Here is a 26,520-nt window from a genome sequence, read left to right on the forward strand (position 1 = left end):
ATGCTGAAATATCTCTTATTATCTTGTCTGTTTGCTCAGAACCCATGTTTTTTTCTGCCTGTTTTTGTTCATGTGCTGTGGCGTGTGTGCCAGCTCTCTGTGCCAGCTCCTCCCAGAAGTCCCCTTTCCCTTCATATCCACTGCCCCGTCACCGCGCTTCACTACACTTAACAGCACCTTTACAGCCAGCCAGTCCTGTTAAACACACTTTACAGGACCCAAGCCATCCACCAATAAAAACCTCTCTCCCTGAGCCATCCACCAATAAAAAAAAAAAACCCTTCCTGTCCGCCCCCATAAGGCAGACATCTTGTTGGAAGATTGACAGAAAATCATGGGACCTCAAGAGGAAGATGAGGATGAGGAACAGACGAAGAATGGCATGAGGCACTGTCACATCTTACTAATCTTCTCCTGTATCACTCTTGCCTTTGCTGTTGTTCTCTCTGGAGATTCTAGATGGGATTGTTGTGAGGTGTTTTGGACTTCAAAGAACATCCATCTTTCTCATTAGTAATTTAGTACAACATTTTATTTAAACGTCAGTGTCTCCCAAGTGATTTGGCGGGCAGATTTCATGAAATAGCCTGAGGAGCTTGAAATTGCTGTGTTGATGTATTTTCAATTAAAGAAATTTGGAAAGGACATATTGAAATTCAATAAATTTTTAGTTACGTCGCAGCCATAAATAAAGATTTGACCAATCAGAATCTAGTCTACATTTTCAATGACTAGGAGTCATGATAAGACAATAAATTGCAACTTTCTAAACAGTTGTGGGTTGAGGTAGTAACATTCTTATTGTAGAGCATTTGATTGGACAAAATTCTGTGTAGTGCAGAATGAGTCATCAGTATTTTGGCTCCATCTTCCTGAAAGAAAAAGATTGAACATTTTAAATATGGCAGTTTTAACTATTTTGTCAACTAGCTTATATATAAGCCTCAAAGCTTTAACTGAAGGGATGGTTCACCCCCAAAACTTGTCATCATTTGCTCACCCTCATGTTGTTCCAAACCTGTATGATTGTCTTACTTCTGTGGAACACACATACACACACACAACAATATATTTTGAAAGAATGTTTAATCAAAACCGTTTTGGTTACCATACATCTTCTTCTTCTGTAGAACATAAAATATGATATTTTTTGTCCAGATAATGGAAGTCAATGGTAACCGAAACTCTTTGGTTACCAACATTCTTCAAAATTGTGTTACACAGAAGAAAGAAAGTCACATACAGGTTTGGAACAACATGAGAGTGAATAAATGGTAATAGAGAATTCATTTTTGGGTGAACAACCCCTTTAAAGGCCACCAGCTTCCAGGTTTCTATTTTGCACTGACTGACTGACTTGCCTGTCTCTGGCCTCCCTTTGTCATCGCTCACTCCACATAGCATTCATATTTTTTCTGCCTCATCTCTCTTTTTTTTTTATTTCCTCCCCGCCCCCTGTCTTTTTCAGAATTTTCTCAGTGATGCCAGGGTTATAGGTCACAGTAGGATGGCGAGGGGGAGGGGTTAGCCAGGGAATGGTGACCTCTGTGTGTGCACTGGGGCAGAATACCCCTCCCTGTTTTCGTCCTTTCCTCCAACACCTCTCAACCAACCCCCCCCTTCACTCTTCAGTTCCCTGTGCCGCCCATCCCCCCCTCTCCCCTCTCCCCTCTCCCCTCGGGGCCAGCGACATTGACCTTGGCTTTGAATGAATAAGGTGGTTGAACGCTGACATTGTGCTGAGCTTTTCCCCCTAACATCAGCATAGGCGTTCTGCAATCAGTGAAAGACCACAGCGATTCTTACACGCTCTCACACCCTGAGAAAGGCTTTGATTTGTCATGCTGTCATAAGAGATCTGTTTCAGTGGTTTAATGTTTTTCCAAGGCGCTTCAACATTTGGCTGGCACAAATAAATCCCTTTTCACGCACAAAGCATTTGCTTGCTCGGCAGCGCTGGTGGCGTAACACCCTGACTCTGTCAGATAACATCACTGTCCTCTTTGAATCGCTTGGAATTGTTTTCCCTCCTTGTTTTACAGTTTTATTAAGAGTGTTAATCCATGGTAAATTGCGTTATCTCTGTGTTTTATGCGCATGTTACACACATCTGTTGGACTACTGTACACAGATTATTTATAGAGTCAAACATCAGCCTTTGTTTGGAAAGGAAAAAAAACAAAGAAACAAAAACATTCTTTGTCATATGGGGACAGTGCACATGAAGGGAATGGGGTTAAAAGGTAGTCAGCCTGCTGTATTTGGGGCGGGCCATCTGGGGCCAAGATGGAATTCCACAGGAATCAATTAGATGAAGTCTGGATTGCATGCTGGCAAGTCATTCTGAAAAAGCTACCCTGTGTCATGTTTTCTGTCTCAACTGGACTCTGTGTGTGTGCGTGTGCATGCGTGTGTGGGCCAGGATTGGGAAAAAATTGAGAAATAAAGAGCTGGCTCCCTTTCAATTATGTTAGAATTTAAATTGAATTGGCCACACCCCACAGGAAGTTTATTTGGAATAACAGGAACTGAATTAATCTAGATTAAAAAAATTAATCTATGCCCACCTCTAGTATATATGTATATATGTGTATATGTATATATATATATACATACACACATGTATGTATGTATGTATACACACACACACACACACACACACACATATATATATATATATGTGTGTGTGTGTGTGTGTGTGTAAATATATATATACATACATACATACATACATGCATACATACATGCATACATACATGCATACATACATACATACATACATACATACATACATACATACATACATATTACATACATTTAGTATACATTTCTCTTTTTCTGACAGTTAACTTTTTAGGAGTCCTGGAGATTCACACATCATTCATTACTTTGATTTCCTTGCAGTGAATCTTTTTACCCAGTGAATTTGTATTCTTGGCACTTTCTTACTAAAGCAGCTCAAGTACTAAGTAGTCATTCAGCTGACGCTTTCAAATTTTTTTTTTCCTAAACCGAATTACAGTACATCTATTACAGGGACAATACTGCTGGAGCAATTTTGAGTTAAGTGTCTTGCTTAAGGGCACAATCGTGGTGGCTTGTAAATCCTGTGGAAAGTGAGTACATATTGTGTTGGCCTAAGTGACAATTACCTAAATACTATGGCTAAGTCTCAACTCTCAATGAGAAGGCTAGCACAATATTGCCCCCCTTTTGTGTTGGGAGATGGGTAAGCTGGATGAGCTGACTGATCACTGTGCTGAATGAATTGTAGCAGTGGACCTGGCCATCTACTATTGTGCTGAAGACATCGTGGTTCTGTTCCAAACCCTAGTAAGTTGCACAACTAGACGGCATTTTAGGCATCATATGAGTGTTTCAGATCAAATTATATTGACCAAATTCTAAGGCATTGCATATGTAAAGTAATCCCAGAATGTATCAGAACAAACTCAGTAAAAAGTATAAGTAATGGGAAATGATTTTAAATATATTATTCAGTACTCAAAAGTTTTGAGCATTCAAATGTTTGGGGCCGGTAAGATATTTGTCGGAAAAAAAATTTGTATCAAGTCTCTTATGCTCACCAAGGCTGCATTTGTTTTTTCAAAATGACAGGAAAAACAGTAATATTGTAAAATATTGTTACAGTTTTAAAATAGCAGTTTTATATTTTAATACATTTTTAAATGTAATTTAATCCTGTGACGGCTAAGCTGAATTTTCAGCAGCCATTACTTGTTGTTTTCATACAGTTTTCAGTGTCATGTGATCCTTCAGAAAGCATTCTAATGTGCTGAATTTGGTGCTCAAGAAACATTTCTCATTATCACAGTTCAAAACAGCTTTGCTGCTTATTATTTATGTTGAAACCGAGATTTTTTTTCAGGATTATTTAATGAATATAAAGTTCAGAAGGACAGCATTTATTTTAAATGGAAATCATTTATGACATTGTAAATGTCTTTACTGTCACTTTTGATCAGTTAAATGCATCCTTGCTGAATCAAAGCATTTAATTTATTTAAAAAAAAAAAATACTGACTTCTTATAGTTGTTGATTCTTTTAAATATACAGCCTCAACAGTACTTTCTGGAGTTACAAAAAAACTGAGCAAGTAATGAATTAGCGAACTAACATGTGTTGGTAGTCTCAGATTCTGCTCGACCTGGCCACTGTGAAGGTTCAACCTTGAATCTGGAGGGAGTGTTTCATTCCAGAATGGACCTGAGCTCCCCTGAACCCATCAGCTCTCTTTCAAGGGCACCCATATAGACTACTCTCTCTCACACACACACGCACATACTGTACTTCATTTTTTCAAGATGCTTTTGAGTGTTAATTAAAAAGTCTGTTTGTAACTGCATCATCAAGATCAATATCACACTCATATGGAACTAAATGAATACGCTAAATACTGTAAACACCATAAGTGTCTGTATTCACCGTTGCAGGATCACAAGGCGGACAGCATTCTCAATGTCAAGGGCTTGTTACCGCCCCTCTCTTCTTCAGTTGTCGCATGCAATTGAGTACTTTTGCACTGAGTGCTGAGAAAGAGAAAAAAAGCGAAAGCAAGAAATGGAGGTCACTGCTGTGTACGGCTGCCTCCCTCCTCTGTAATTGTACAATTTCTCCATATGACCTTCAAAAAGTGTCCTTAGGAAAGCTAGAATTTGCAGCAGGGATGACAAAACTTGTTGTATGTTGGGTATTTGTAAGTGGACAAGTTTATGGGAAGATATTACCCAACATTATGCTTGTCAGTCTTTTTTAGAGTGATTTGAAAACTACCTTGTAGAACTTTTTTGGAAAAAGGAGATTTGTTGTGTTTCTGTATCGCCTGAATTAGTTCACTTCGAAATGAAAATTCTGTCATAATTTACTCACCATCAAGTTGTTTCAAACCTGTTTTAATTTCTTTCTTTTACTGAACACAAAAGAAGATATTTTGAAGAATGTCAGTAACCAAACAGTTGATGGACCACATTGACTTCCATAGTATTTGTTTTTCCTACTATGGAAGTCAATGGGGTTCATCAATTGTCTGGTTACCGATATGCTCTCACTCAGAAACACTGTCATTAGTGTCACTGTGCTTCAAGTGGGATGTGGTTTTGTTTGGGTTCAGAGACAGTGTAGGTACAGAATGACATCATGAGCTCAAGGGGAGTCGCTTTCACAGTCTTTTCTGTCTATGCAGTGTGTCACCACAAAAATAGAAAGCAAGCAACTGACTAAATGCCAATATGCTCATCAGCTGTTGGTCTGGTCAGGACAAAAACGCAGATTTTCATGAAAGATTTTTTTTTTTTAAATCTGTGATTGGAACTAAACAAACAGTTATTCAAAATGCATTCGAAAACAAGTCATTCCATTATGTTTTACAGGTAAATATCACTTATTTTAAAGGTAATTTGATATTTTTACTGTAAAATATGATAGATATACTGATTAAGGATTGGATTTTGTGTTTTTCTTCTTCTTTTAATTTACAGGATGTGGTGTTATGCTTGACTGATTCTTGACTGATTCTTTGTCTTTGCAGTTCATTGTTTTCTGTGATTGATTGTTGGTTGTGATGATTGATTCTTTATATGTGGCAGTGGAAAGGTCCATAGATTGATGTTATGAGCGGAGGCAGTAATGCTGTGGGTCTGGGGTCATAATTCTCATTCTCAGCCCTGGTCGCTTTGTGATTTGTCAGAAGCGAGGCGGACAGTACTGTGGTAGGGCTTAGCTCCACGCTGAGTTTGTGTGTGTGTGTGTGTGTGTGTGTGTGTATTAGCATGAATTCATATGGATTAGAGCATGTGCTGTAGGGGTGGGGCCTGTGCATCAGAGGGACCTGCACGTCAACCCTGAGGTGATTTCCCTAGTGACTCTAGTCAGCTGGCAGTTTGGGGGCCCCAGTGAAGAAAAAAATAAAGAGGAGTATAAAAGGAAAAGAGTGAGAAATGGGCATCCAACTGCCAGCTGTCTTAGGATGATGGAAGATCTATAGTGGGATGGTCTCCACAGCCACCTTAACTTTCCACTTTCCTCACACCCACACAGACACTCACTCTGATGCACACCGTTCCATCACTGAGAAAGTGGTGTATGTGTGTGTGAGAGACACAATAGGGTCCCACTCCACGCCACACGGTTCTGTAATCCATCATAACATCTTTTGCCAAATTCAATCTTTTTCATTACTATGCCAGATTTTTTATTTATCAAAATCTACATTTTAATAGAGGAGGTGGACGAAGTGGATTACGGTGTCTATATACAGTATGTGTGTGTATCTATCAATGCTTTATATTCTAGAGTGTGTGACTTGTTTTTATTTATTTATTTATTTATTTATTTTTGCCTTCATTTGTTGAGACGCAGAGGAGCTGTTGAATGTCTGCCCGTCTTGTTCTTGAGTGTGATTGATGGGACGCCGTTCTTCCTGCAGTAATTGCGCTCATAGTGACAAACTCTGACATCGCCTGTTGTTGAGCTACAGCCAATGGCTGAATTTGTTAGGTACATCACTTCCTCTATTCTCCCTGTTTCTAGTCAGTGTTAAAAGTATCTGGGTTTGCCGCATACACTCTCATGCCACCGCCTTGCCCTAGATTGTGATTAATGGCCACAATTCAGCCAGAAAAATTCCCTTGAGTGGGTGCCAGTTGGCTTATGCAGAGAAGAGGGGAGAAGAAACTCATTACTGCTGTCAGTTCAGCTGACAGAGCAGGCGAGGGTGTGTGTGAGTGTGTATGCGTGTGTTTGACTGTGAACGGGCATTGGGTTTGTGCACGCGTGAGTCCCTAGATGTGTTTACTAGTGTGAGGAGAACCCCAAGACCCAAGATGTTGCTGTCTCCAGGAAAACAAAAACGAGGCAGCTTCGTATTCCAGCTTTTTCATGGTTAACTCGGCCACATCGATCATATGGCTTTAGGAGCTTTGCATGTACACATGCTTCTCTGAAGTTCCAGTCTGGGATGTTTTATTTCATATTCAGAACAGATGGATTTGTGTTTGTGTTGCTTTGCCAATCCAGGCACTGTTAAAGAGTTTTGACCTTTTAACAGCATTTAGGTAAATTTAGGCAACGGCATTAAGGTATAAACCTCCAGTCAACTTTTGATGTGCATGCTAGACTGCGATTGATCAGTTTTGTTTTATTCATCATAACACTTAAATTGCTCAAATACATCTTTCGAGACAGGAGGAGTAATCGTACAAAGACTCAAAGAAAGGGATGAATGCAAAGCCAGACACACAACAAATGGACCTGAATGCAGCAATGAGTTGCCAGGATCTCAGCATACATATATATATATATACTGACTGTTTGTCAGTTTCTTTTCTGATTTCTTCTCTGATCCAAGGCTGGCTATTGTGGTGATGTTTGCGATATTCCAGCTAACACCTTGAGTCTTTTTGCTTTTCCTTTTGGTGAAGTGTATCACCAAAAGTATTGGAGTAAGTTTTACAAGAAAATGTAAAACTTTTTCAAATTTTTTTTTTTTTTTTTTTTTTATAGTCTGTGAAAATTGTTTCTACACCAAAAAAGATTTCAGTGCAGAACCTGATAATGTACCTCTTTTAAATTCAGGTAAGACACTCCAGACATATTAAAAATTAAAAAATTAAAAAAATTAAGTCATAAATAGTATATCATAAATAGTATTAGAAAAAATATTAGGTTCATTGTCCAATAAAAGTGTCCAAGACAAAGAAAAGAGAATTAATGTAATTCTTGGTGTATACACACACACACACACACACACACACACACACACACACACACACACACACACACAGTATATTGTTGTTGTTTTAATCTCTAAACATAATTTTTTTTTACTTTTGCCTCCACAAAAAAAATTCATACAAATAATTAAAAACATTCTCATTATAGACGAGTTGTATTCAAGTCCTTGTATGTCTTAATTGCATTTATCACTAATAGCACAGAAAATAGAGCAGAGGGGGCCTGTTTAGATTTAAGATTTGGCTATAATTGCTGCAAATGACTGAGCAGATCAAAAGGGTTTTGGTTGGCCGTTCCTCACTTAAGGAGCCAGAATGCAGAAGTATTTAAATCTAGATGGTCTAGACATGTTCTCCTCATGTGGAGAGCCAGACAACCAGACAGGGCTGATCTCAGCAGCCACACTGCATGAATCATGGCTGATAGGTCAGCCAGACTGTTGGCTGCATCCATGGGCTGATTCTTTCAACCACAGAAAGCTGAAAGAGAGAGCTGCACACATGCAATTTATAATGAATTAAAGTCAAGCAGCAGCATTTTGCATCCGCTAAGCTGTCCGATGGCAGACACAGAGAATTTTTTTTTGTTGTTGTTAATCAGTAGGTTATTGATGACAAAGAAACGGAATATAATCAGTGACAAAGAATAGAGAGTCAGGTGGGCAGGTGGGTGAAAAAAAATAAGCTGCAGAATAGTTTAATTGTGGTCAAAATAGCCATTTAAAAGGCAATGTACAAAGAACAAAAGCATGTGTTTGAATTGTGATATTCTTGGAAAACACCTTGCACATTCTTGTCTTGACTGTTATTATGACATTCTGTATGATAACGCTGCAAGGTATACTGTTTGTTCCATTGGCTGGTATGAATATGGATGTGGGCTTTGAACAATCTAAGATGAAGAATAAATTACCTGACTGAAGCACCTTGTTCAAACGACCATGAAAATAGTGAGCTGGTTCTCTTCAACTCAGCTACAGCTCTGTTCCTCTCACCTTTATCTGTCACTATACTACGTTTGTGAGTTAAAGTGGTCAACATACTTTCAACAATAATTTTAAGGAAGTGCTTTTCAAGTGTGTTTTGCCACCTTCATTTTCGTAATGCACTCTTTACTTCTATCCTATATTGCACATGCATTTTACTCTATAGGGAATTCCGAGCTATCACAATACAGATCATTTATAACTTTGTAGCTTATTGCAATTCTGCCAATTCTGCAATTATAACTGCAGTGTTGATTATTGCAAAATTCCTGTCTGATTTTGTCTTATTTATTGATTATTTATTTATTTGTTTATTTATTAGTTAAGTCACATAAATAAAATATGTAGGCCTAGTAGGACATAGATTGAAGGGGAAAAAATACAGTTCACTGTAATTTTTCCTGTAGAGTAGTAAATTGGTTAAGTGATTTATAGTTTTGTAGTAACCCTTCTCAATCAAATCACATATAGCTTTTTCTTTTCCTTAAAGGGACATTGTGTAGGAATTTCTCCCATCTAGTGGTGAAATTGTATTTTGCATTCAAACGAATAATGCTCTCCAGCGCCTCACTTTTTCAAAAGCGCGTTGCATCTACGGTAGCCGTTATGTACCTAAAAGCTATGACAGGATGTCTTATAATAGCACTTCGAGTTTTTCTTCGGGTGAACATGTTTGTTATTTAAAACAAACTGAAACTTGAAACAACGAAAAAAAGAATGTTACAGTATGAACTACTGACTGTCAAAAACATTAACTATGGTAATTAGTAGTAATGCCTTCTTTACTCGTTATATTTTTTGAAGTATGTGCATTGTTAGATATCATCATCATCAGAGCCTTCTCTAACGTTACTTTACTCAATAGCTGCTATTCATCAAAGAGCCTGTTTAACTTTTAACTATAAATGTTCGACTGTCTATATAATAAAGTACACAACCAAGCAATGAAAAAAAAGCTTGTAATTAAGACTGTAACATTGACTTACCTGTCGAGAAGAAAGCAGGCAACTTCAGGGTCTCTTTTGAAAGCTTTCTCCTGCATTAGCTATCCTGACAGTAACCCTTGTTTTTGTAATCTCCGGTCACGTTTCCTTTTACGATCTATTTTGAACTTTTTCGACGACGAGGACTCCTTATCCTGTGACTCAGCATATGTATGAATGAACGGTGTATAAATAACCGTGCAGTGCAGCCTTTTAAACTTGCCGGTGCAGTGACAAGCGCCTCTCACTGCTCTGCGCCTCCGCTTCTGCTGGCTTCAGTCACGTGACGCTGGCTCTGAACGAAACGCGTTGTGGAAACGCGTTGGCCTAGTACTTTTTGTCCCTCTCTGCTATTATAGTTTTTCAAGATGGCGGAACTACATGGAAGCCTCCGTGGACTTACCCGTCCCATGTATATAAAGATAATAAATTCTTCGTTTACGAAGATTAGTCTGAACATTGGCATAGGTATTTGTACACCATTGAGGGCATATTTATGAATAAAAATATAGATTTTAGATAATAAAATACCTAAAAAGCTACACATTGTCCCTTTAAACACTCTAGGCATTGAATTTTTTGATATTTTTTTTATTATCTTTGGACAGATTGTAATACACTTCTTTTTTTGCATTAGCCTTACACAACTCTTGGCTCTTTTCAGCGGGTTGTTTGGCTGACAGATGGTGAGGAGTGTGAATATTAGTGAATAAACAGCTACATGCTGACTAGTGAGAGAAGTCTGACCTCCCCTATCCATCCACACTTATGCTGACAGAGACGCATGGCTCTCGTTTTGGCCTTGACCTGTCCCAACAGTCCTGCTCAAAGACTCTCGGGACTCGCAGCGTGCTTAATGTTGTCTGTTTGTGGTTGTTCAGGACTAAATTCTTAGATTTGTGTGAGACACTCGGTTACAGATGCACATATTAATGCCATCTGGCTTTTTACTGATTACTCTTGGCCAATGCTACGTGTTTGTCGGTATGTTGATTTAAAGCACCTTGTTGTAAGACCAAAAACAAGCTGAATCACAGCCAATTTGTGAGTGTGTATGTGTGAGAACGAGAGAGTGAGAGAAAGAGGTCTCAACAGTTGCTGCTAATGAGGGGGAAGTAATTGAGTCTTTGCTGGAGTGAATTGTGATGCCAAATGTCCGTCCACTTTGTTATTCAAAACTGAGCCTGTTTAGCCCTGGCAAGATTCAGCCCTTTCATTTCTGCTCTGACAAACTAAAGCGGGATGAAAAGGACAGAAAAGGACAGAGAAAGAAAGAAAAGACAAGCGAGCTAGAGAGAAAGTAATGACCATTCCATTTGAATTTAAATGCTATTTCACTCCTAGCTGTCACTGCATTTTCAATATTTCACAATCCACTCAAGATACAAAGACATTGCTCTTTTTTTAAGAGTTTCTCAGTTGTGGTTTTGTCAGGTCAGTACAGTAGACCCGATTGATCGAGGGATTATGCTACGGCATGTAACCTCCTCTTCTATGAACCTCGAAAGGTGCCATTTAAGTCACAAAATGCTCGATTGCTCTGAATGCTGATGATGCTATTAATTGGGATACGGGGTTACATGCCAGTGGTGCTTTATATGATGTCTGCAACAACACTCAGGACTCGAAGCGATTTCCCGTTGGCTATTTAAACTGGCAAGTGATTGACAAAGCTATTTTAGGGTACATTAGTTATGATTTTCCGTGGCTGTTGGAATAAATTACCAGTGTGATTGGCCACTGAGGCGAGAGGGTAACAATTATGATCGTGTGTAGGTGAATGTGGCGGTAAGGGCGAGATTAAGACAGTCGGGAGCATGTTGTTTTGAGATTTGCAGAACCTTCGTCTCATTGCATATCCTTTGGGGGGAATATGTGGAATTTTTTAGTTTTTCAGGTTAAGGTCTCTAGTTTATCTGCCATTTTCCTGCTTCCTTCCCTTCCCCCCATCCTCTCATCCTTCATTCTCCCTCCATTTCTCCCTCTCTTTTCTTTCTTTCCCTCTCTGTTGCTCCCCCTCTTGGGAGATTGTGTGGTGTTTGAGCACGTTGAGGGAGGGCGTCTCTTTATCACCTTCCTCCCTCCCTCCCCCCTTTCCTTTTCTTTCTGCCTCCTTCTCTGATCTCTCTTTTTCCCCATTTCTCTCTGGACAGCGGACAGCCTATTAAATCTGTACAGCAGTGTGAAGAAGATGATGTGAAATTACTGTCTGATGAGAGCGTGAAAGGGCTGATTGCTGCTCGGCATCAGGAGCAGAGCTGGTGCAAAGCCTCTGATGAGGGGGTAATTTCACAGGGGTCCTCGCTGTGAGAGGGCAGGAGCGACACAACATCAGATTCTTTCAAGTGTAGCATTCCTACCGACCAATAGAAAAGGAGCTCAGGCAGCGAAGTCATTTGTGTCTGTGTGTGTGTGTGTGTGTGTGTGTGTGTGTGTGTGTGTGTGTGTGTGTGTGTGTGTGTGTGTGAGAGAGAGAGATAAAACGTTTTTTCTCCTGTAGGTTTTAACCGATCACTTTCTTAATTGACTATTAACTGTTATTTGACAAGCTATAAATCAAGCAAGTGATCCAATAGACATTACATATTGCCCTTGTTGACAAAAAACTTGTCAAAAAGACAAAAAGTCTTATGTGATTATCCTACATGCGCATTGTGTGATGATGTAGCTATTGAACTTTAACGCTCTATTGGATGATTTGCATCGGACCTTGTCGTCTTATTGGACTGAATGGTCCCACACAGCACAGCATGTTTAATTTTTTTTTCCATTCTCTCTTATCAGAACTCAGTGGTGTTCGTGTTATAGCACCCTCATATGTTGTAAATATGTTATTTACCGTACAAGATAAACCTGTCAATTTGGCTCTCTCAATACTGTAAAACAATATATTTTTGTTATATGAAAATATGTAATTATTGATTTAAGCATTATGTCAGCCAGTGGCCACCCTCACCCACAGTGTTATACAATTGAATGAGTTTCCAGTTTCCACAAAAATATTAAGCATCTGTTTTCAACATTGATAATAATAAGAAATGTTTCTTGAGCACCAAATCAGCATATTAGAATAATTTTGTAAGGATCATGTGACACTGAACACTGGAATAATGATGCTGAAAACTCAGCTTTGCCATCAAAGGAATAAATGGCATTTTAGATTGAAATTGAAAACAGGTATTTAAATATTTTAAGTATCTTACAATATTCGTTGTTACAGTATTTTTGATCCAGAAGGATCACTACAAATGAGAGACGAATACCGCTACATTGCAAAATATCTGAGCTTTATTTTACATTCTTCCTCAAAATGAGCCGAGATTCGACCGTCTAAAGCCACAGGTATCAACCCGAAGGACAAGAAACTGCCACAAAGTGCAACGCAGCCCCAGAGCAGCACCCCGCCGACAGGAAACATGCAGCTTTTGTAGGAAACGACGAACACCTGCACGCCGGTGCTCCCAATCACGCGGCAATCAGCCACTCACCTGCAAACAGTACAGACGCAAAATACACACACACACATAAGAAGTAACGGCCGACAGGGACGTCACAAAATAAATACAGCCTTGGTGAGCATTTTTTCAAAAACATTAAACATTAAATCTATATCAAATTAACATTACATTAAATAACATTAAATATCTTACTGCCCCCAACTTTTGAACAGTTGTGTATACATAGATACATATAAATGTATTTATTTACCAATTTAATGATGTAAAATGGCAACAACAAAAAAATATTAAATGTATTTTACAGTATTTCCACTTCCGTCATCCGGCCAAACACAGTCATCATTACTTGCCAATGCAATCATCTTAAAAGATCATCATCTTGTTAATGATCTCCTTGTGGCCACTGACTCCGGCTCCACCAGTATTCTAATTCTCCTAGACATTTCCTCTGCATTTGATACAATCTCTCATAGTATTCTCATTTCACGACTCTCTGCTCTTGGTATTTCTGGAACTGCCCTATCCTGGTTCACCTCCTACCTGTCTGATCGCCAGCATTACATCTCCATCCGCCAGTCAAAGTCCACTTCTGCCTCTGTCCCGCACGGTGTTCCTCAGGGTTCTGTTCTTGGGCCTCTTCTCTTCATTATCTACATGCTTCCTTCCACTAGGTGATATCATTCGTCATCATGGCTTCAAATTCCACTGTTATGCAGACGATACCCAACTATACATCCATTCCCAACGCAATTCTCCTTTCCCAACGCTTTCCATATCAGCTTGTATTGATGAAATAAATGCTTGGATGACCAGTAATTTTCTCAAACTCAACACAGACAAAACAGATTTACTTCTTATTGGTTCACCTCAAACTACATCCCGGGTCTGTGTTGACAATCTCAATATTGCTGGAGTTCCGGTTCAACCTTCCACCACTGTTAAAAACCTGGGTATAATCTTTGATTCCTCTCTTTCCTTTCTTCCTCACATCTCCTCTCTCACTAAATCTGCCTTTTTCCACCTTCGCAAGATTGCACGCTTACGTCCATTTCTTACCATCAGTGATGCTGAGACCCTAGTTCATGCTTTCATCAGTTCACGGCTTGACTACTGCAATTCTCTTTTCTATGGCCTACCAAATTCATCATTAAATAAAATTCAATATATCCAGAACTCTGCTGCCAGAGTCCTCACTTACACTAAGAAATCTTCCCACATTACTCCCATCTTACGCAGTCTACATTGGTTACCCATCCGCTGCCGCATTCAGTACAAGATACTCCTTATTACATACAAAGCACTCCATGGTCTTGCCCCAAACTATATCTCTGAGCTCATCCACACATACACACCTTTCCGCACACTTAGATCATCTGATACCGGTCTGTTGAAAATCCCACGACACAAACTATCCTCATTTGGTGGAAGGGCTTTTTGCACCGCTGCGCCAACTCTTTGGAATTCAATTCCACAACAAATCCGCAATCTCTCATCACTACAAGATTTCAAAACCCGCATTAAAACACATCTTTTTGTCACTTGTTTCCCTGACCCCTGAATGTTCTGATTCTATGTACTATACCTCTACTATGTTATCCTTCACAGTTTATGTGTATCGTCTCTATGTCATGTTTCTATGTTATGTGTATTTGTATTGATTGTAAAGCGACCTTGAGTCCTCAGAAAGGCGCTATATAAAATAAACATATTATTATTATTATTATTATTAAAGGAATAGCTCACACAAAAATACATTTTTGTCATTGTTTACTCACCCTCAAGTTGTTTCTTTCTTCTGTTGAACAAAAAAGAAGATATTTTAGAATGTCAGTAATCAAACAGTTGATGGTTGCAATTGCCTTCCATCGTAGGAAAAAAATGCTTTGGAAGTCTATGGTTACCGTCAACAGTCTGGTTACCAACATTCTTTAAAATATCATCTTTTGTGTTCAACAGAAGAAAGAAACTCATACAGGTTTTTCCTAAACTATTCCTTTAAATGGCCAAATATCGGCAGATTAATCCATGTATTTCTATGTCGGATATGGGTTTATGTGACCTGTATTGCAGATACAGCCAAAATATGATTGAAAGTGTTTACCAAAAGAATTTCATGATTACGTCTAAACATTGCACGTTCTCTAATTACACACCCACACTGCACAACCTCAGAGTTCAAACATTTCATAAACAATAATTGAAATTATTTGCTGTCAGAAATGTTGCCTGAGCATGATAAATATTTGTTGTTGTGAAAAGAGGGCCCACAGGCTGGAGGGTGAAGGCTTGTGTGATGTAAAGCTAATGAGATGTTAATTGAGAGGCAGCGGCCTAGTTTCAGTCCAACCCATTTAAACTGTGATAGCCAAGAGCATGGGAACAGAGATGGGGAGAGAGGGGAGTACTGGACGGCCCTCTGTAGGGCAGTGGACTCCCTGGGCAGTTTATCATCAGATTTTTCTTCTTCTTCTGTTTTTCTGTCTTTCCTTTCTCCTAATTATGGGTAACAGTGTTTGAAGTGCTGTAATGAGCATGAAGATCTCGGCTCACTCAATCATAAAAAAAAACAAAAGACCTTCCCCAAACTCTCTCTCATTCACGCACAGCGCGTCCAGCAGACTAATGAACATTCCTAAAATAAGCTAAAAGAAAAGAAATGACACAGAAAATATCAACAAAGACGACCACAACCGCACAGAAGAAAACCTGGCTAATTAATTTCGTAACCCCCTCCTCTTTATCTGTCTGGGCATCTCTCTATTTTTTCTCTCTTTCTCCCTCCGCCTCTTGTTCTCACTGCAACAGTCATTTAAATAATGTCGTAATTTTCAGCATCTGCTGTTTTAATGGGTCTTTTTGTGATTAAAGCAGCATGTGTAAATGGAGAGAAAGAGAGAAAAAAAACTCAGGTGCCGAAGATGGAGAGAGTGAATCTCTTGTCTTCCAAACTTGAAAGAGCAGAGGTGGACAGCAGATTGTGAGGGGGTATAATGAGTGACAGAGCTTTCCCATCAGCCCTCTCACTGTGCATTTTACCCAGAGTCCTTTGTATTTGTCCATTAGTTGCCCTACGTAGACCTTTTTTGTCCAGATATGTATGTGTCAATGGGTTTAATTTTACAATATGTTTCAGGCCTAAAGGAATGGAAAATAAGCCCCCACAGCTCCCTTTTGAAGACATGGTACTACAATGATGTGTTAATTAGTTTGGGGACCGTGTTCTAACAAGACAAATATTCTTAACGTTAAGACAGTGTTTCAAAGTTCCAAATTCTTGGCCTGGTAACACAATTTGTGTGATTTTGACTCACACACTCACACATTGGCACACACGCACCATTGAGCACTTTAAAGAAAACCGGCATATTAGTGCTCATTATAACATGTTAAATAGATCACTGGTGGCAGCCTAATTTACAGGAGCCATGTGTGTGTATTAGACACCTCAAAGTGTGTAGAATGAGTGAATGTGCATTTAGCTTTGTGTATTAGACAAAAAAAAGGCTGTGTAATATTATATGATTTAAATGAATACTCCTTCCAACAATGAAAATGTTGTCATCATTTGCTCACCCCCATGCTGTCCAGGATGTATATGACTTTCTTTCTTTCTTTAGAAAACATTTGTAGATTTGTAGAAAAATATCAATCTCTGTGAGTATGTGATGTAATGCAAGTGAAAGGCTTCCCAAATGTTGTTGCTCCACAAAGCACACAGAGCCATTGTGACCCATCCAACTCCAGTGGATGAATCAATGTTCTGAAGTGAAATAATAGGTGTGTGTTAGAAAAATACTTATATATGTTAACCATCTTTTCCAGCCAACTGCTATTCGCATGTCACAAGATGGTCAAGTTTTCTCTTGATGTAATTGTGAAGCTTTACATAAGAACGTAGCTCATGCTAGAAGTGATGGTCCTCGTGAGTTTTGCTGCGTGCTTATGTCATCCTTCACAATGCGCTTGCTTTACAACAAGCTTAAACTCAACTCAACTCGCATACCACATTTGGCTGAGGGTGAGTAAATGAGGGTGAGAGAATTTTCATATTTGGCTGGATTATCCATTTAAATGTCAAAGAAAGTGACCTTTATTTAAATAATGTCAGAAAACGTCATAAAGCACGTCTACACATTTTAGCGTTTGCCAAACTGACTTGGCTTCTTGCCAAGATATAGTAAATATGTTAATCACGTACAAATCAACTTATTTTACAAGGCAAGGACAATATAAACATACAGTAATCATCATCAAAACAATAATAATCTTAATATGCTTAAATGTATATATTGCACAATTTTAATATTACTTTATTCTCATAAACTCCAGTTTCATAAAATGGCTACTACACACGCATGTGTCTATGGTGTGCATAAACTGACATCCATCCAACACTATTTATCATAGTTCTTCCACTTCATGGGATGAATCAATAAAAGTATGTTTAGGTCAGCAGCAGGAGCTGTAGAGGACCTCAGAGAGCTCTGCAAGAGACAAAGAGGAGATTGCTGGCCCAAATGAAAGAGAACGCTGTTATGATGTTAAGTGGAGAAATTGATTTCAGAAGTGCTGTGGAGCAGCTCGACATGACACACAGGAGGACCGCAGAATGAAAAGATTAGAAAATATAAAGAAATAAGCATCAGTCTATTACAAGTTTAATTTGTAGTAGGATTTATTAAAGTTTAGCTGTAGTAGGATTCCTTCTGCACACTTCACCATAAAATACATTTTTTGTAACATTTTGGCACCATAAAGTAACTGAGTAAGTGCTTTCTACACATATAGTCATGCTCTTTATTCCCCTGGTGTGTATTGTGACTGATTGTGAGGCACCAGGCTTTTATTCTTTACAATCTTGAATGATATTGAAAGGTCATGTTTTTTGTGAAGAACAATTTTGGTTCTGTTCCTCATAAAAAGCTGTTACATGTCTTTAGAGCACCTGGAATATAGTACAAAATTCATATGAACTAATTTTATGGTACCATGAAAGGGAAGAAAAATTGGGCAGGTTTGGCTCACTTTAGGGTAAACTATTTCAGCACACCTGCAACAAATAAGTATATAATCTTGGAGATGCTTAAATAAGATGACCCCATTTTCTGAGAGGTAAAAATTCAACCATGTCCCCTTGAGCGTGGAAAAGAAAACGAAGGATGACTTTTAAAGTCATAGCACTTATTTACATGCGTGTTAACAAAGAGAAGTGTTACTCAAAGGCAACGTGTGGATCAGGTGTCTCTGTTTGTGTGTGTGCGCACTCCTGCAGGCATGGCTGTAAAGCTCCACATCTACATTTAAATGCCATCCCGGGGCTCTGTGCATGGAAAGTAATATTTCAATGCGACTATTTAAAGCCTGTTGAGGCGATGGCACTTTGCGCTGAAATAGCATCATATACCATATGCATTATTTATGGACGCTATCTTCATTATTGCGCTTTGCTCGGAGGGGAGGGGAAAGCAGTCTAATGGACCGCTACATGATAGTGATGTCACATAGCCCAGGGGGGTGGAGCTCGCTGTGTGTGTATGTAGTGAAATTAAAGGATGGTATGCAATAACACTTTATAACCGTTTTGTAAAAAAAAATTGGAAATGTATGTTTGCATATGTACATGGTTTGTGTGTGCTTGCGTGTCAAGAGAGAGAATCCATCATCTCCATCGCAGGTCTTTCATATCCATCACTGTGGAATGGAGCACCTTATCACATACTTGGATTTTTTTTATAGTCCATATATTTGACGCATGAATCTGGTTCTCCCTTCGAAATCACATCAGTCTTCTCTTAGTGCCACTTTTCCTCCATTGCCTTCTCTAGTGTTATTCCATTCGACTATGGCACGCTCACTCTGACAGTTCAGAGCACTTCAATTGAGTACCCTGTCTGAAGGGTGCAGAGCATTACTGTCTATAGAAGCGTGTTACTCTAGGAAAAGCCTACACTAGTATCTATGTGTCTGTATATGTGGACTGTATAGATAACATGCATTTTTCAAGATTCTTTGATGAATAGAAAGCTCAAAAGAACAGCATTTGTTTGACTGAGCAGTGTAATGCCTTGCTGATAAGTATACATTTCTTTCTAAATTTTACTGACCCCAAACTTTTGAATGGTAGTGTATATTATAGTAATGGAGAAATATAATTTTAGATTCTCTAAACAGGCTATTAGAACTAAATATTTTCTATTGATGCTTTGTGAAAACAACTGAGGGGTTTAAATTTCCATGGAAAGTTTTAGATAAATTACCCTATCTTTCAAAATTGACTCACCACCCAGGATCACAAGAATATAAACAGCAAAATGACTTCCTTGAAGTGACCAGTAAGTAGGTACCTGTTCAACTAAATCACCATCAGCAGGGGGTCAGAGCTTTGATTTCCTGTCTGTTTCCACAGTGATTGTCATGGTGAAACCAACTGCATCCAAGCAGCAAGTTCCATCCAGTAAGGCTGTTAATGTGTGGATGGAGGGAAAGATCTCTCACTCTCACTCTCTTTCTCTTTCATATTCCTCTTAGCCCTTTCAATTAATCTCTCTGTTTTTCTCACGCACACACACTTGCGCTCCTTTTCTCAATTTCTCCCTCCTCTACCCCCATAATTAGATCTGGTTAATTTACACTGTGTGGCGCGCTGGGAAAGAGGCAAGCTGTAATAATGTGTGTGTGTGTGGGGGGGGAGTGGGTTATTATGAAGAGGGGTATAAAACGGCTCTGCTGGGACTGCTGACTCAAAACTGCTACTGCTACATCTCAGCTTGGTTGTGTCTGTTTATATCGGGTTGAGTATTGAGATTCATACTGGCACATTTTGTGTGTGTGTTTGTGTGTGTGTACACTCTTACCTGTATCTTTGCATGTGCTCTGCACCAGAGTGATTAATCTTATGCTATAATAAGCTCAAGTCTGTTTATGTTTGTGTGTTTTCGTGAATAAATTTGTCTGTGTGTGGCAGGAGAGGTGGTCCTCTCCCACTTCCAATTTTTATGTATGAGGGCAGAGTGCAGGGGCTCTTAAGGGGGTTCTCTGTGTGGGTGGGTGTGGTTTCTGCAAGCTCATTGATTGTACTTGGCACCAACACTGGGATTTGTCGCTTTACTGGAATTCTGTCTTTTACACATTTTTGGTCTTACTTTGAACGGTTCATCAGTCCAAGTTAACCCAAAGAAAAAATGTGGTCTTCATAATCAAAATATAATAATTTGCTCTGCGTGTGAAACAGTTTTCCTTTTTTGGTTGATATCATCAAGCCCTCAACCACCTGTCCCAGACCCCGTCCATCTAGCTGCACTGCTCCATTCCAAGTTGGTGACATCATGAAAGCACTGATTGGCTAATAGCAGCACAAGAACACACACAGTTTCAAACTAGTTACCCTAGAGCTGTGATGTCAAAAGCAGTTGACTGGGAAACAATCTGGTTCTTTTTTTATTGACTATAAAATATAGAGGCCTCTGCCAGTTGCAAAACAGCTAAAAGGAAAATAAGACTACATCTAAAAGATATAGAATCTATAGAATCTAAACTTGGTTTGTTGCTTGCAAAACATTTTATTCTGTCAGGCTTCATGAAATATGTTTGGCTAACTGGGCCATGCTAACCAGCCAAATTTTTACCTATTGGTCCATTCATATTAAGAGAACACGCTTTTCACATCCAGTGAATTTTAGATACATAAATTTAACCGTGCATAGTTTTCTCCAGTTCACATGAAAACACAGTATGTTGACTGTAGGTGCACGCAGTATTTTTACCCATTTCCTCATGTATAGTAAACATAGAAAGTTTAAATAGTACTTTGAATGATGTTTAAACACTCAGTGAGACTCCAGTTATATCGGTAGCCTAATGAAAACAGTTTTAATGCTTTACTTTATTGGTCAAATACACATTTAGATGTACTGCTCTTGTCAATATGTGAAAGTTGAAATTGGGAAGATGGCATCTGAAAATGTATTCTGTCTTGATCACAGGGTGTATGTATGTTTTCACAGGGTTGACTGCCGGCCTCAGTTTGACCACTGAATGTTTGGTGGAGCCTGCAGGTCACCAGTGGTGATGGTTATTCTGCTTATGGTCTCATGAGTATATAACTGCGATTAGTAACCTGCTCTGGACAGGGCTTTTTTTATTAGATACCAAACCCTGGTGCTCAGAGCGGTTGTGTTTTAATGACAGACGCTCCATGGCTACAGCTGGACCCTCTGTGGAACTCAGCGATCATCTTCAGTTGTAAAGGACAGAGCACTGGAGGGGGTCCAGCTACTGCCGCCTCATATATTGCAGTTTCTTTGTCAGATGTACTGTATACAGGTGTGTGACTGAGAAGTCAGCCATGAAAGAATCCATATTTATAGAAGAATGATATTTACTAAAATAAAAAAAAACAAGTATGAAAAAAAGCTAAGATTGTAATACTTTTCTTGCTTTGTTGGAGCACCAGAACTCCTCGATGGTTGAGGCATTGAGGAATGTTTGTTTAAAATTTAATCGGCTTGCTGCTTGCTGTGCATCCGTGGAGAAGAGAGGTCGGAGCATGTCAGGAAATGGCACATTTCTCATTAGGGCACAGCCCAGAAGCAGTGATGCTGAAACACTACTGATACACAAAGAGATGAAAACAAGGGGAGAGAGAGAGAGAGAGTCTCTGGGAGAACAGAAGGACGGGGAGGGAGGAGGAGTTCACAGAGCGATACAATATGCTCCAGTACCCCCACTGGTTCAGCCTCTATACTCTCATCCCTGACTGTTTGTGTTTACATGTGAAATTGAGTGATGTGCCAGTGCCAGAGTGAGGAAGGGTGCTGGGTCTGAAGCAACACAGGGGTGCTTGCTAATGAGAAGCTAAAAGCTCAAAGCAGAAGACCTGATGAAACCGAACTGAGGAAACACTGCACAATAGAAACAACCCAATCTGATGTCTCAAATGCAAAACCGAAATGTATACTCTCAACTCGCTTCAGGAATTTGTGCTTGTAGTTGGGGAATTTGTTCTGCAGTGTTCATGAACTTGGTTGAGTACGGGGATAGGTTGATTCCTAGGAGCAACATACTAATAATATATGCTGATAAATCCAGTTCAAACCAACTTAAAGGTGCTTTATGCAAGTTTGGCCTTTATCGTGTTTGATGTTCAAGTTAATCACAAAGTTGTTTTTAACTTTATGCTCCTCTGTATGGAAGAATCTGATAGTTTGAGTTACCTGTGTTTGTGATCGAAAAAGAACTCTTCCAAGTAGCTAAGTGGCATCTTTCGTCATAGTAACCTTCTTTTCTCTTTTTGCAGACATGATGTAAACACAACAAGATGAATTATGCAAACATGAAATTTGCTACCAAATACATTCTGACCACTTAAAATACAAGTCACTATTCTAGGCTTAAAGTAATGAATCGGGGTTAGGCAAGAACATGGTTTCTTGTATGTTCTCACTCAATTATTGATTTCAGTTAAAAGAATTATCATGAAATGAAAACTTACCCATCTATTTTTAAATGTATGTTATTTATCTGATTGTGAATGATTCATTCATGTATGTTTCATTTTTACAAATTTGCTTGGGCAGACGTCATAATTTTCTATTTAAAATAGCATTATTCGATCCTCCATACTTCTCTCTGGTGACATTCTGGACTTCTTTCATAACTTAGTCTGCTTAAACGCCATCCCTTTCTTATAAATCAGCTACAAGCTCTCATTTAGATCTGCTTCAATACAATCAACAACCAATGGACCAATAGAACCAAGTCCACACCCTTCGTAATTTTCTCTTTTGATAATCTATTTCACTCGCATGTACGTCACAATACAGAAGACATGATCTGTTGCTTCATCTGTTTCATCATGAGTTTAATCTGGTATGGTAGTTGCTTTTACATGGTTCAGGTGTTCTGAGCTGTTTTAGATGGTTGACCAGCTGGCTGGGACTGACTGAGGTAATACACAAACTGGTGAAAGTGGTTAGGTTTGGTAGACCTCCTTGGGCCAGCAATAAACCATATTTCAAACATAAGTTTGACCAACTTAAATTGGCTTGATTTTCCAGCAGGGTTGTGGAAAAAGAGGAATTTCATTATGTTTCTTTCTTTTTTTTTCAGTTAGATTGCTGTGTTATTTAAGTGGAATTAAATAGAAGGATTTGCTTTTGTGAAAAACACAATTTCCTCTCTGAAAAAAGCATGGCATTGACCTTGACATGATGATATTTTAAAAAAGAGAGATGTTATAGACACTAAATAATAAATGAAATCTTTTAGACACGTTTGTGGGAAAGTTGATTGAAGTCACAGTGGAGAGATAAAGCAAGAAAGAGAAATAGTAGAGACAGATAGATAGAGATTTATTCGATTTATGCCTTCCTTTCCGTGTCTCACATCTCCTGCAGAGGCAATCAATGAGAAATGTGTGAAAGCCTTGAAAAGATGTCTTTCTGAGAGCCCTTTTTCCCCCTTCCTTCCCTGAGAATGCTTCCCCCCCCTGCTTCTGCCTGCCTGCCTGCCTGCCTTTGACTCGCATGAAACAAAACGACCAGTTACAGAAGCACCACTGTGTGAGTTTAAGCCGCCAAACACCACCCGGAGATCCTTCTGAGCTCGATGATGCTAGATTAGCTGGAACAAGTATATCAGTGGGACACAAAAAGAACACAGAGGGGTAAGCGGGAGAGGACGCAGGAGGGGCCCGGCCCTCTTGTCATGCCAAGAGTGTTCCGAACAGTCCCGCTTGGTTCAAGTTAATTACGACCAACATTTAAATAAGAGCACTTGTCTTGAGGACGGTGGTTGGCTGTGGGAGAGACAGACCTCGCGCTAATTGTGTTTGTGTTTCCAGCTCCTCCCCTCATCTCCAGCCCTCTCTCAGTATGAGCTCCTGCGGGACACACTATGTGAACTGCAGCCCAATGAGGGGCTTTGGATAATTTCCCCCTCACACGGATCTGAAAGCGTCCAAATCCTGGTCATCGTACTGTAACTGGTTGCTTCAGTCTTTTCTTCTCCTGCAGATGGATGGGCTTTTATTGAGTGGTGTCTGACTGCTTAAATAACAATTCTCTTTACACCTTTATGCTCTCTCTAAAATACTCACACACTTTATCTGGTACTTAGTGGCCGTGGACAGATGCAAATGCCGCCTTTAATTTGATTTCATGTCTTTCAGCTATGAAAGTAAGACCCCAAAGCTGTGTTTCTTACACACAAACACAGAAAGTGTTAATGATTGGTTTTGTTGGTTACTTTTCCTAGGTTTTCTGTGCATGGGTCTGTATTATATGGAGAATCAAAAACAAAGCTGGTGTGCACATCCCAAACACCCAGATTGGGCTCAGGTGCAGGACAACTGAGTGATATAAACAAAAATAAAGAAGTGTGAAGTCCGCACACTGATGTTAACTGCTTCCAAATGGATTTTATTAAAAAAGGCAATGTTTCGACCCTCAGGTCTTCATCAGGCACAATTATTATATGACCTTAAAGTGGATGCAGGAATTGAGTGGTCAGAGCGTGAAGGAGAATCTAAGTGACTTTTAGTTTTTTTAGTTTTAGACCTCAACATGCATCAATATTTATTACAAACATATATACAGACATACTGTATATACAGGAAACACTGGTAAAAAAAAAAAAGGGCAAGATTAAAGGGGTTAAATCAAGGAATTTTACAGGAATGTAAAAATATTATTTGAAACATGTGATGCCGAGTATATACAACACCATTATTCAAAAGTTTGGGGTTGGTAAGATTTTTTTATGTTTTTTTGAAAGAAGTTTCTTATGCTCAGCAATTCTGCATTTATTAATATCAAAAGTACAGAAAAAAAATAGTAATATTGTGAAATATTACAATTTAAAATATTTTAATACATTTTGTTACATGAATAAACAACTTGCTGAACTTTTGCTGAACACTAGTGTATTCTCCAAAATTACACAAAATCAATCTATTTAACTTGTTGAAGAAATTGGTATGGATATTTCTGTTGTATACTTAAACACACACTAAACAGGAATATGCAAAGTATTTCATAGTGTTGTCATTCTTACTGCAGCTTCAGTTCATCATTGTAGTTCTGAATTTGTGACACTAGATCAGAGCACAGCAGATCACACTTAAGTTGTTGATTTCCTGGACCTGCACTTTGTGTATTCTATCACTCTATTTTGAGAAGTTTAGGAAGAAAAAAGGTCCAGTATGATGTGGTGGGACATTTTACAGATTCAGAACCTGTCACTTTGTTTTTGTCCTACTTCATCACTTTGAGAAACTGTGAATGCTTTCATATTGTTCTTGCACTGTCTCCATTGTTTAAATGGTGGTATTTTGAATTGCAGGTATGTGAATGACCTTCTTTGTGTACAAGGGTTAAAGCAATCTCTCTGTCTCTTTTGTCCTCAGCGATGGCAGATTTTCATGTGCAGCCACGTTCTGTGCGTGCAGAGCTGGGAGGTGTTGGACGATTTCAGTGCCAAATCCATGGCTTGCCTGAGCCGGTCATCAGCTGGGAAAGAGACGGGCGGCCCGTAGATACCTCTGATGACAGGTAGCGTCATCATACATACAAACAATTCCACACAAAGACATTTGAAGGGATGTGCCCAGTGTTGTTAGAACATATACATGTCTCCCTCTCACTGTGGGCCGGTCTATGTCTGTCTCTTTGCAGATATACTCTGTTGCCCACGGGTGTGCTGCAGATAACAGGAGTACGCCCTGAGGATGGTGGGGTGTTCTGCTGTGTTGCCCACAACAGTGCTGGAGTCAAACACAGTGCAGGAGCGCAGCTCACAGTCTCAGGTCTGCTCAGAAATTCTTCTCTGCTTTCTTGAGTCTTTCCACATCATTTTCTTTCTGTAACTTGCTTACCTTTCTCTTCCTGAAGGCTCCCAGTCATCTGTTTACAAAGAACCCATGATCCTAGTGGGTCCTGAAAACCTCACCCTCACAGTTCACCAGACTGCCATCTTGGAGTGTGTTGCCACTGGTTACCCACGTCCAATCGTTTCGTGGAGTAGACTTGGTAAGACTTGTTTAAGTTGCCCTCTAAATTGCCTTGAGTGGTTATCAGAGCAAAACCCACCTCCGCTATACAGTCGGAATGCTGCAAAGAGCTTTAATATGCTCTCCACTGCACACTGACTATAAAATACCCATTACCCAATCAACTGAAAAAGAGAAAAGGGAAAAATCTCCTCCACCAAGCTAATGTAACATGATGGAGGACGAAGATCAGAGAAAATGTGTCAATCTATTTATGGAAAGATTCCTTTTTAAAAAGGGGTCATATCCTAAATTGTTTATCATCTTATTTTTCACTTAGTTAAGGTGTCTTGCAC

At 39.2% G+C, this 26,520-nt stretch overlaps 1 protein-coding gene across 3 annotated transcripts in view; it reads left to right on the forward strand.

Annotated features, from left to right (window-relative positions):
- Window positions 1-26,520, forward strand: part of igdcc3 (immunoglobulin superfamily, DCC subclass, member 3) — an 83,924-nt gene that overhangs the window by 21,330 nt on the left and 36,074 nt on the right. For all 3 annotated transcript variants that reach the window (XR_014203937.1, XM_082162598.1, XM_082162597.1), the window contains 3 exons: window positions 25,583-25,727; window positions 25,851-25,981; window positions 26,067-26,204. Coding sequence is in view for 2 of the 3 variants with exons in the window: in XM_082162598.1 (XP_082018724.1) it covers window positions 25,583-25,727; window positions 25,851-25,981; window positions 26,067-26,204 (414 nt within the window). In the remaining variant the exon portion in view is untranslated. The remainder of the gene's footprint in view (window positions 1-25,582; window positions 25,728-25,850; window positions 25,982-26,066; window positions 26,205-26,520) is intronic.

This window comes from Leuciscus leuciscus (genome assembly GCF_965113295.1).
Source record: "Leuciscus leuciscus genome assembly, chromosome: 2".
Lineage (NCBI taxonomy): Eukaryota > Metazoa > Chordata > Actinopteri > Cypriniformes > Leuciscidae > Leuciscus > Leuciscus leuciscus.